The sequence below is a fragment of the Terrapene carolina genome, unplaced genomic scaffold (genome assembly GCF_002925995.2).
Source record: "Terrapene carolina triunguis isolate 2854851 unplaced genomic scaffold, T_m_triunguis-2.0 Scaffold210, whole genome shotgun sequence".
NCBI classification, from domain to species: domain Eukaryota; kingdom Metazoa; phylum Chordata; order Testudines; family Emydidae; genus Terrapene; species Terrapene triunguis.
Window position 1 is genome coordinate 33,515,940 of NW_020664561.1, and position 12,140 is coordinate 33,528,079.

The 12,140-nt window shown below is 43.6% G+C and overlaps 1 protein-coding gene across 5 annotated transcripts in view; it reads right to left on the minus strand.

Annotated features, from left to right (window-relative positions):
- Positions 1-12,140, minus strand: part of LOC112119096 (polypyrimidine tract-binding protein 2) — an 80,642-nt gene that overhangs the window by 17,397 nt on the left and 51,105 nt on the right. For all 5 annotated transcript variants that reach the window (XM_024217659.2, XM_024217658.2, XM_024217657.2 and 2 more), the window contains one exon: positions 5,289-5,484. In XM_024217659.2, coding sequence (XP_024073427.1) covers positions 5,289-5,484 — 196 coding nt within the window. The remainder of the gene's footprint in view (positions 1-5,288; positions 5,485-12,140) is intronic.

Consider the following 12,140-nt stretch of genomic DNA (forward strand, 5'->3'; position numbering starts at 1 on the left):
ATGAAAAGAATATGCATCAGTCCACACTGCTTTGGATCGTTATCAAGCAGAACCCGCCATCAGCATGGACACGTCATCTAGAATGGTGGTTGAAGCATAAAGGGACATATGAATCTTTAGCGCATCTGGCATGTAAATATCTTGCAACGCTGGCTACAACACTGCCATGTGAATGCCTGTTCTCACTTTCAAGTTACATTGTAAACAAGGAGAGGGCAGCATTATCTCCTGCAAATGTAAAAAATGTAAACAAACTGAACAAGTAGGAGGACTGAGTGGGCTTGTAGGCTCTAAGTTTTACATGGTAATGCAGGTTTTTGTTTTTTTAAAAAAACACAATTCTATGTTTGTAAGTTCAACTTTTATGATAAAGAGATTGCACTACAATACTTGTATTAGATGAATTGAAAAATACTATTTTTGTTTTTTACTGTGCAAATATTTGTAATCAAAAATAAATATAAAGTGAGCACTGTACACTCTGTATTCTGTGTTGTAATTGAAATCAATATATTTGAAAATGTAGAAAACATCCCAAAATATTTAAATAAATGGTATTCTATTATTGTTTAACAGTGCGATTAATCGTGCAATTAATCGAGATTTTTTTCATCGCTTGACAGCCTTAATAATAAATAATAACGACTAGCTTTTATATAAGACTTTTCACTTGTACATCTCAAAGCGCTTTACAAAGCCAATCTGTATATTACACCCATTTTATAGATGGGGAAACTGAGGCACAGGAAGGGGAAGTGTCTTTCCCCAAGGTCATTCAGCAGGCCAGCAACAAAAGCCAGGAACTGAACTCAAGGGTCCTGAGTCCCAATGCAGTGACCTATCCAACAAAATTAACATTTTACAGAGGGAAAAAAAGATTATATAAATCTCCATACTCATGAAATAGATGATGGTAAGGGAAATTTATCATGTACCTAGATGCTATTAATTTTTTCCTATTAAAATAAGTTGGAAAAATCATCTATGGTTTTTAAAGAAAATCAATTTTTTTAAAATCAATTTTTCTGTTTGCCAGAAGCTGGGAATCGGTGACAGGCAATGGATCACTTGATGGTTACCTGTTCTCTTCAGTCCCTCTGAAGCACCTGGCATTGGCCACTGTCTGAAGACAGGAGACTGGGCTAGATGGATCTTTGGTCTGACCCAGTATGGCCGTTCTTATGTTAAATAATTTTGTCATTAAATAACAATTTCTATCCTATTCTAATAAGATTTATCTTTTAGAAGTGCCGCAGTCCAGTCTATGGGGGTATGAACTGTAGAGCACTCTAACGTGTTGCATTCTAACTACCCTGTGTAGACCCTGCTGGCATGAACTAAAAGATGACTATGTTAATACAAACTAGGTCTTTTTGAAATAGACTACATCATTGCCTCATTCAGTGCACAGAATGGACAGTGCTCACAAAGAGTAGTTTCAATATTCTGTTTTCTCCTCATTGTTCATTGTGTGCCCGCATGCCTTCTTTACTGCACACTAATTAAACCCTGCTCTAAAGACAGAATTATCAATTTCCTCATGGGCTTTTCTATGGCGCTCATTACTACAGTATCTGAGTGCTTCACATTCATTTTCATTACAGCCTGTGAAATGAGGGGTTATCATACCCATATTACCTATGGGGAACTGAAGCAGAGAGAAACAAAAAGTGTTCACTAATTCTGGGTGCTCAATTTGAGACTTCTAGAAACGGATTTTTTCAGCTAACTTAGCATTCTACATCACTTTATATTTTTCAAAGTACAGCTCCCAATGACTTTAGTTGCAGGTGTTAGTGCTCAGAACCTATACAAATCAGACCCTGGGGTCTCAAGTCAGGCACCCAGAAAATGAGAAACACAATTACTGACCACCCGTGAAAAGAAAGGTTTAAGCAACTTGCCCAGCATCACCTAGGAGCTCTGTGGCAGGGGAAGGGATATAAACCAATTCTCAAGGCAGCATTCAACTGCTTTAACCATAAGACCCATCCTCTTTGTTCCTGCAATCCCCCCTCATTCATTACACACCTTTCAACTTCTTCAATAAATATGGCAGAGATTCTACAGACAATCTCTTTTATTACACAACCCTGATTCCTCCCCAGAGCAGGTCCATCCTGTACACAGAATAAGACAGAAGCCCTATGGAAAAATGGTATGTGATCATGTAAAGACGATCATATGCATGTACACAAGATGGCCAAATTAAGGTTGCACAACCTTAATTCTGCATTTCCTAACCTCTGGCTTGACTTTGCAACCCTACTAATGTTCTTTTAGCAGAGTTTTTGCATGTGTGTGTAATTTGCTAGTTTTTAAAATGAGCAAACTGAAGTTACAGAAATTTGATCACATGACATCCAAATGGGTTATCAGCAGAGTTGGGCAGACCTTTGCCTCTTGAGCAAAAAAGAGTAATTTATAGCAGTAGTAGGCTGTCCTTCTCTATATGATATGTGGATTAACACTAGAGGAGAACGAGATACACACTTTACTAGTGGTTAATCACAGATATTTGCTAACAGCAAAGGAATAGTGAGATTCAGCAGTCTGAGGTTCCATTACAGGTTCTGGAATAAATTGTGCACCAGTGAGTACAGTCTTCTGCCCATTCCCTGAAGTGAGAATCCTTCTGCTCAATCCTCCCTACTCTGGCCTTGTCCTGGTCGTGTCTCTTCCCTACCCCGGCTCACCATCCCAGTCCCATTCTCCTCACGTAACCAGTCCTTCTCCACTCATCAAGCTTCTAATTCTAGCCCAGTGGTTCTCAACCTATTTACCATTACGCAGCCCACAATGTGTTATATGGCTGTATCCAATACTACCTATATGGCCCTGCGGATGTCACATGGCTGCAGCTGTGTGCTGATTGGGCCACAAGTGGTGCACAGGCTGAAGGTTGAGAACCACTGTCCTAGCCCCAGTCTTGTTGCCCAGCAAGTCCTTGTGTCATCCTTCCAGTCTGCCTTGGTCCCAGAGTCCCCACACAGCCACTACCAGTTCTCCCACTTCAACCCTCAGCTCTTTGTTCTCAGTCTCCTTCCCCAGTCATTCCCAGATCCCTGCTTCTCCTCATCCAATCTCTCTCCTCTCACTCCCGCATTCACATTCTCCACCCCCACTGGTTCCCAGTCCCAATCTCCCTCCATTGGCTCTTGTCAAAATTCAGTCTTCTGCACTTTCGCCCGCAGGTTCCTCGTTCCAGTCTATGTTCCTCCCACCCCTCACAGGTCCAGATCTTTTCTCCATGGCATCTGAATCAGGCAGCTCCTCACTCCACACTGCCTGGACCCACGAAGGGAGACGCTGACAGCACAGAAGAGACAGGCTTCCTACCTTCAGCTCAGGGGTCCAGACAAGGACCTGGCATGGTTTGCAGCAGTCCAGAGCTGCAATTGCAGTGGAAGTCCTGCTCAGCCCCAGGCTGGAGCAAGCCCAATGTAGGAACACTCTTTTTAACTGCTAAAATCTAAGAAGTCTCTGAACATGTGCGAACTGTGATTTTTTAAGGCTCACAACTTGGCAACTTTGGGCGGATTTTCACTGTGATGGCAAAAGGCACATCCCTGACACAAAGATCATCCCCTGTCAAATTTCAAGTCCCTGCTCTGAAGTGGGGGTGGGGAGCACTAAACTTTCTCAAAGAAAAGGTCACCAGAATTTTTTAACAAGGGGAAAACAAATGTATTTTCCCCATGCCTTGTTCTCAGAAATGGCTGAGCCATTTTGGCTGAATATTTAAAAAAAACATTCAGTATTAGGCAGATATCTGGCATGGAAATCATCAGCCCAAATCACTGAAGTTTGGCTAAGTTATGTACAACTGACAACAGGGTCAGAGCAACTGAAATCAGAAGTGTTGGGCAACCTCAGTAATAGACAGTGCTGTCAGCTCTGCCCATAATCAAATACTTCAAAAAGCTATTTGCTGGCTGCCAAAAAAGAATGCAGCACTTTACATGAATGGCTGATCCTTCCTTCTAGCTTCCCAACTCCAAAGGAAACAAACAATAAGTGGCAGGGCCGGCTCCAGGTTTTTTGCTGCCCCAAGCAAAAATAAAAAAGGGGAAAAAAAACAGAATGCCGCACCTTGAAAAGTGCCACCGCCAAAGGGCCGGAGTGCCGCCCCTTGAAAAGTGCCGCCCCAAGCACAAGTTTGGAACGCTGGTGCCTAGAGCCGGCCCTAAGAAGTGGGTAAGATAATAAACACAACACCGTTCACTGGGTCTTATAAAAAATCTCTAAATCCAATCTGAACTCTGCTGACAAAATGAACCCTAAAACTTCAAAATATAAAGGACATCCAAAACAGGAACTGGTTAAAGCTTACTAGTTTATATAATCATGAAATTTACAGGGTTGATGCCAAATTAAAATGATAAAACAAAAACAAGATAGTGTATTAAAATTTTTTCTCTCTCAAAGCATAAGTACAGTAAGTACTGAATGCACTGCCTCTACCAACAACCAGAAGACTGTTAGAAGCTATGAATGTTTATCTATGCACTGCTCAGGGAATCTCAGTTGCTTCTTCCAATGGGTTCTAATATCTTATCAGCTCTTGAGCTTGCATAACAAAGCGCTAGAGATAAGAGTGCTGATCTATATAAAGGAAAAAAATTCAATAATTATGAAAAATAAAATGCTAAGATGGAATTTCTTTGTATACATGGTCTCCTTTTTGTCATCTGCTCTTTTATTTCTTTGGTATTTTTTATAAAAATTATAGGATGACACTTCTTCCTCAAAGCATCTTTCTTAGTTGAAGAAAATGGACACTGCATATATGAAAGCAAGCCAAAATTTCATGACCTGCTTACAGTGCCAATAAGGACACAGATCCTGTTCCTGTGAAGTCAATAGAGAAGCTTCCTTGATTTTAACAAGACCAATATCAAGTCCCAAAGATTTCGCCATGAGGTGGGCCGAATGAAAGGAAGATACTTTAGGTCACCAACGGTGGAGGAAGTTGACTGACACCGGAACAAAAGGAAGGATGGTTTGGGGAAATTTAAAAAATGTAAGTAACTAGACAAAAACTTTTGATAATGTGTATATTCTGTCCTATTCTTGTTTCTCTCTCATCTATTTATACAGTAAGCTTGCAGGGGCAGAAACTGTCTGTCTTACTAGAATTGCACACCGCAACTGAAAACAACCCTAACATATCTTTGGGCTCTACCATAATATAAACATTAAATAATTACAATGATTAATAATTAAAAAAACCTGCATTTGATTAATTGGGAATGGGGAGGGAAGTGTTTTGAAAATTAAAATCATACCTAGAAGTGAAGTCTCCTTTGCAAATGCTGCAGCAATAGCTGGGTCCAATGCTGGTTGCCCATCACCAGATGGAAGATCAGGTCGAGTATAGTCCCTACTTTTATCATTGTTGTACTTCACATTTAAATTCACCAGTTTGGAAAAATCAATCCGTAGGGTACAGCAAGCATTATAAATATTTTGACCATCTAATGCCTGAAAGAGGAAAAATGTATTTAATAATATACAATATTGCTTGGTCACAACTGCTGAAGTCTGATAAAAGTGAGCACACTTTTGTCCATTTAAACTAAAATTATTTAGTTTAAAAACCAATAAAGATCAAACGCATTATGTAGCTCATAAAGGTCATTCCTGGAAGCTTTTTAAATTCCCTTACCTAGAAAAATTTTGCATACCAAAATACCTGGAGATTTATAGTAGCATTTTAGTGCAGTAAAACTTGGGACCTAGTTTGTCAGATCTACTGAATCAACCTGTTTTACACGCTGCTTGGTATTTAACTCAGGTTTAATGCAGATATACTGTAAAGTTTCCAAAAGTTAAAACCACAATAAACCATTCTTTTTAAAGGGGCATTAGAGAGAGACAAGAAGACTAAATAAAAGGCATTAAAATAATATGTAAAAAGTGGTTATGTGGAGGATCACAGTATTTGCAGTGTTCTAGTAGAATGTTTTTTGTTCTACTGTTAAACAAGAGCAGCATCAACACTTAAAAGATAAATGAAAAAGAGATCTGCTACACCTATTTTAGGCAATTTTTTAAAACAAACAATTCCTTACTGTTACTGTGGTTCGAGATGTGATGCAGCAGTATTCCGCTTAGGTGTGCGCATGCCCACCATACCAGAGCTGGAGAATTTTGCCTAGCAGTACTCACAAAGGGATGGTGCTTGCGCCTTGTGGCCATAATCCCTCCCCTGGCTATATGAGGTGGTGCTGCTTCGACCCCCGCAGGTCCTTTGCACAGAACACCCAGAGACTAGACTCCAATGCAGAGGGGACGTAGGATGGGTCGTGGAATACATATCTGCATCATATCCTTAACAATTTCTTCTTCCTTGAGTACATGGAGCCATGTATTCCATTTAGGTGACTCACAAGCAGTATCCAAAAGCAATTGTTAGATGTAAGAGTGTATTCAGGACAATTTACTTTCTATTAGGATAGATCGAAGTAATTGTTGAATGTACGGCCTTTTGGCTAAGATCAAGTGTTGTATTCAGATGTTTAAACTTCATAGAAACTAGTAGAAAGTTACTTGTATTGTTTTCACTTATCTATTCCTGTCATAATGTAATAGCAAACATTTACATGGTAAATACCCTTGCAACTACATTACACATCAAAGAAATCTTGTGAAATGCTAATGAAGGACTTAAGGGCTTTAACAGAAAAAGTTTATTTCAAGCAAGTGGCCATTATGTATATCAAAAATCTTCAATCTGTGCGGTGTGCCCCCATAGGGGGCGCGGAGTAATGTTAGAGGAGGGGGCACAGCTGGGTCCCAGACCAGCCCCCACAGGGGGTGGGGAGGGAGCTCCGCCCAGCTCCGCTCCTGGCCCCGCACCAGGGGTCCCATCCGCCAGCCCTGCTGCAGGCCTCGGCCCCCTTACGTCGGCCTCGGCCCCCTTACCCCTGTCTGCGCTTCCAGCTCCATGGGGGAGGGGCGCGAGATAAAACGTTTGGGGACCACTGATATATGTGGTTGGAGGTCAAAAAATCTAAGTGCATTCCTCAGCCATCATCATCAAAGGAAAGGCGCACATGGGTAGATAGACTGTCAGCTTGTCTTCTGTGAGAAGATATAAACATGAATTCAAAGAAAGGCTCCTGTATCTCTGGACTGTTTGGATTCTAACATGGCAGAAAAACTGAACGAGAAAACAGAGATCCCCAGAGTTATTCTGGGTAGCCCTGAAAGACTTTTGGGAAACTGGTGTCTATTACATCACTGCCACCATTTGGAGTTACAAACTGTACCTGTTATATTTTACCTGCCCTAGCCTCTCAATAACTCATTCTTTTTTCTTAGCTAATAAACCTATAGGCAGTTTACTACAGAACTGACTGCGACCATTGTGTTTGGTGTAAGGTCTGGAGTACCAATTGATCTACGGTGAGTAACTGGTCTCTTGGGACTGGGAGAAACCTGATGTGGCATGATTTTAGGTTTAAATTGAACTTTTATCACAAAGTTCAATTTGTCTGGTTGGCAAGATAGGCTGGAGAGGGTAACGGGATTTGTCTGTGATTCCATGGTGTTAAGACTGGTATAGTGAGCTAGGAGCTCACATTTGTTACTGGCTTGGTGTAATCTAATTATAGAACATACAATCAGTTTGGGGTGTCTGCCCTCGTTTTCTGACAGTCTGCCTTGAGATAGTAATTCACAGTGGTGAGCCGCTTCAGACAATGTGACAGGTTTAGTTCATAAATAGGTATATGAATGACCATATAGCAGCCCTGCAAATGTCCAATATTGAGACAGCACTGAGGAATGCTACTGACTTTGCTTGTGCTCTCATCAAATGAGCTTGCACCATCTAAGGAGGCATAGCCAAAGCTTTTTTATAGGCAGTCTTGATACGGGATGTTATCCATTTAGAGATTGTCTGTGAAGAGACCACTTCGTATGACACAAACAGGTGAGGAGAATCAAGAAATGGTTTAGTCCTGTCCAGATGGAAGGCTAGACATCACCTGACATCTAATGTATGGAGATGAATGCAGCTTTGGAAAGAACACAGGTAAATATACTGCCTGATTCAAATGAAACTGAGAAACCACTTTAGACAAAAATTTCAGGTGTGGTAGTAAATCACTTTGTCCTTAGAGAATTGTGTATAAGGAGGCCATCAGTGCCTGCAACCCTCCTTGTGGATGTTATCACTACCAGGAACCAAGTCTTCTGACACAAAAGCAGAAACAGACAAGATGCCAAGGGCTCAAATGGAAACCTCTTTAAAGCTGCTAGGATCGTGCTAAGATTCCACAGGAAGCAACTCTCAGACTGGAGGATGGAGACAAAATCCTTTTAAGAATCTTGCTACCCTGGCATTGGAAAAGACTGATCTTCAATTAATAAGAGGATGAAATGCGGATATCACTGCCAGATATACTCTCAATGAGCTAAACACAAGGCCGAATGACAGAAGGTGCAGCAAGTATTCCAGCTGGCTTCTATTCAGGGCATCTTGAACTCCACAGGCCAGCGAACACAATGAAAACTGCTTCCATTTTGCCCAATAGGCCATTCTGGTAGAGGGTTTTCTATTGTTGAGTAGGACTTGTTGAACAGCCACCAAACACCATACTTCCTCCTCATTTAGTCATGAAGCAGTCACATCATGAGATTCGGGAAGCTGAGCACGGGATATAAGAGGCAACCATGATTCTGTGTGAGTAGGTCAGGATGGAGAGGAAGGGATATAAGAGGCTGAACTGACAGAGTGAGGAGGTCGGAGAACCAGCACTGCCTCAGCCACACCGGGACAATGAGAATGAGCATGGCCCGATCCAACCTCAGATTGAGCATGACCTGTGGGATGATCGGAATTGGGGGGAAAGCTTACAGGAGAGCCAACTGCCACCTGAGACGGAAAGCACAGGACAGGGAACCCAGACTAAGGTCCCCTCAAGAGCAGAATAAGTCAATTGCCGGAATGCCCAAAGCTGAGAAGATGACATAGAGGACACTTGTCTTCAGAGACCATTCATGACTCAGGAAAAAATTCCTGCTGAGATAGTCCGTAAGGTGATTCTGGATCCTAAGTAAGTGGTCAGCTATCGGCATGATACTCTCCACAATGCAGAACTACCACAATATGATTGCCTCCTGGCACAGCATCCTGGAGTGTGCTCCCCCTTGCTTGTTCACATATACATTGTGGTGGTATTGTCAGTAAGTATGTGAACCACTGAGCCCAATATGGTCCAGAAAAGCATGACATTGTAGATGGCCTGAAGTGCCAGCACACTGATATGCAGTGAGCCTGCATCTCTGACCTTGACTTTTCAGCAGCCCCAGATGTGCTCCAGAGCCCATCAGGGAGGCATCGGTGACAACAGACCTGGTTGGTAAGGGCCAGACAAAGGGAACACCCTGACAAACATTCTCCGGAAGTGTCCATCACTGCGATATGTCCAGGACCAGTGGAGGAAGATGGACCAATCTGTCCAAATGAAGAGTTGGACAGTAAACTATCCTGAGACACATTTGAAGGGGGCAAAGACGCAACCTTGCATTTGCAACTGTCAGTTGGCAAAAGTGCTCTCAAACTCGTAGAGTCTATAAGGGCAACAATTAACTCAATTTTCTGAATGGGAACCAAAGTTGACTTTCCGACGTTTAGGATGAGACCCAGATGTTCGAGCAAGTGCATGTAGTGTTGACATGGAAAAGAACTTCCTCTCTGGACACTGCCCCTCAGTAAACAGTCATCCAGGTATGGGAAGTTGTGGATTCCTTCCTTCCTGAGGTATGCCATCACCATGACCATACATTTGGTAAAAACCCAACAGGCCAAACGGAAGCACCACATACTGGAAATGGTGCTCCGCTATAACAAATCAAAGGAATGAAAGTGGCAACCAACCAGTCGTTCCAAGACAACAGGGGAGAATGGGTCACGTATCTGATAAATCTGTTGAGGACATGAAGGTCAAGAATCTTACTCCTCCCTTGGATTTGGGCACCAGAAAGTACCAGAAATAGAAGTTCTGACCCTGGTGTTCCGGCAGAACCCCCCTCCACTACTCCCAAAGCCAGTAGAGAGCAATCCTGCTCAAGGAGCAGCATCTCATGAGAGGTGTCCCTGAAGAGGGATGGGGAAGGAGGGGGGAGGAGGATGCAAAGGAACTGGACGGCATAGCCTCACTTGACAATGCTTAGAATCCTGATGTCAGTGGTGACTGAGACCCAAGCACTGTGAAAGCAAGCAAGTCTGTTCCCAAATGGAGCAAGCAAGCAGAAGGGAGCCATGACTGGAACACGGCTCTGGTCCAAGGAGTCAAAATGGGTACATGGAGGACTCTTGGGAAAAGCATGTCGACTGGCCAAACCAGAATGCCTCCTCGTCTGGGACCTATGCCCCTTTCTGGGGTAGTCCTGCTGTCTCAGGGAGGGAAAGGCTGCCCAAATGTGGACTACAGATGCTGCTGACCACCACAGTGACATCTCTGCACTGCCGGTATATACACCCCCAAGGACTCAGCGGTTGAAGGGCAAATCCTCTATGGCCTGTTGCACATGGGGAGCAATACCCAGATTCCACAGCCAGGAAGCCCTTCTCATCGTCACCGCTGAGGCCATCACTCTGCGATGCAATGTGGACCGCAACAAAGTCTTAGCCACCAACCAGTCTTTGGTGATAAATGCTTGAAATTCCTCCCTCGGGGCTTCAGGGGATACATCAGGTCCATACATTTAGCGTCCTTATCCTTGGGAGTTGACTTACATCTGCTCTGTCAGGCTCTATTGTTCACAGCAGTTACGACCAGGATATCTGGGGCTGGATGTAAGTAAAAACCCTCAAATCGCTGCACTGGAATGAAGTAGCATTTCTCCGTGTGCTTCGCAATAGGCAGTACTGAAGCTGGATTGCTTCAGAGAATTTAGCAGGCTCTCAGAGCTCATCGTTAATAGGGAGGGCGACTAACGGGGCAGGCAGCTGCAAGATATCCAACAATTTATGGGTATTCTCCTGCAGGAACTCTGCTTGAATACCCAGAGAAGCAGCCATGAACTACAAAAGATCCTGGTATGCCTTGAAATACTCAAATAACAAAGGAGCGGAAGAGCCAGGCACAAAGGAATCATCCGGGGATGAAGATAAAATGGTTAACTGTGCCAGATCCTACTCCAGGACTGATGGGACCTGGATGCGACAACTCTGGATGTTCTGTAAGGGAAAGATTCACTGGTGCCTGGGCTTGTGGCAGATTAACTGTCACCACCACAGACCTGGAAAGTGATTTCACCTTAGAGCGAGATGTAGAGTGGAACCTCTGTGACCGAGAAGCAGGGGTCGGAACCAGAGTCAACAGTACAGGATCTCCATCCTCCCTGCATGGTACCAGGGAGTGGTTGACAGGTCCTGCTCTTTCCTGCATGCCAGCATTCACACTGTACCGGGCTGCGTCTCTTCCGGAAAGACAAGACACCATGCAACTTCGAACAACCTTAATCAGTCTCATGCGACCTGTTTCTCGCCACACTCAATGGGGAGGGACTCCTCCGTCTCTTTGGAGAGGTACCAGCTCCAGAGCAGGAAGTGGTAAAACTCTCAGAACCTGAGGGTGACCTCTGATCTAACACAGGCCTCGGTTCCGAAACTGCACTGCCTGTTCGAGCAGGTGCTGCTTTAGACAAAGTTCCCGTGCCACCTGAGTCCATCTTGTGAATGATTTGCAAATCGAACACCGATCCTTGATGTGAGCTTCCCCTAAGCACAGCAAGTACTGTATGTGCGGATTGTTGTTGGGAATTGCCCCCTCACATGATGGACAGTGTTTAAACCCTGGTGAGGACATCACCAGAGAAATGCCGTATATATTCGATCATAAGCCAGTTAGTTTATAAGCCGACCCCCCCAAGATGGAGGAGTAAAAATGGAATTTTTTTATGACCCATTCATAAGCCGACTCTATAAATCAGGGGTTGGCAAACTTTGGCTCCCGGGCCATCAGGATAAGCCTCTGGCGGGCCAAGCCGGTTTGTTTACCTCAAGCGTCTGCACGCACGGAGGTAAACCTAAGTAAACAAAGTGTCCCCGCCCGCCAGTGGCTTACCCTGACGGGCTTGGACAGCAACTGGTGGAAAAATTTTCGGGAGGAGGGGGAAGAGAG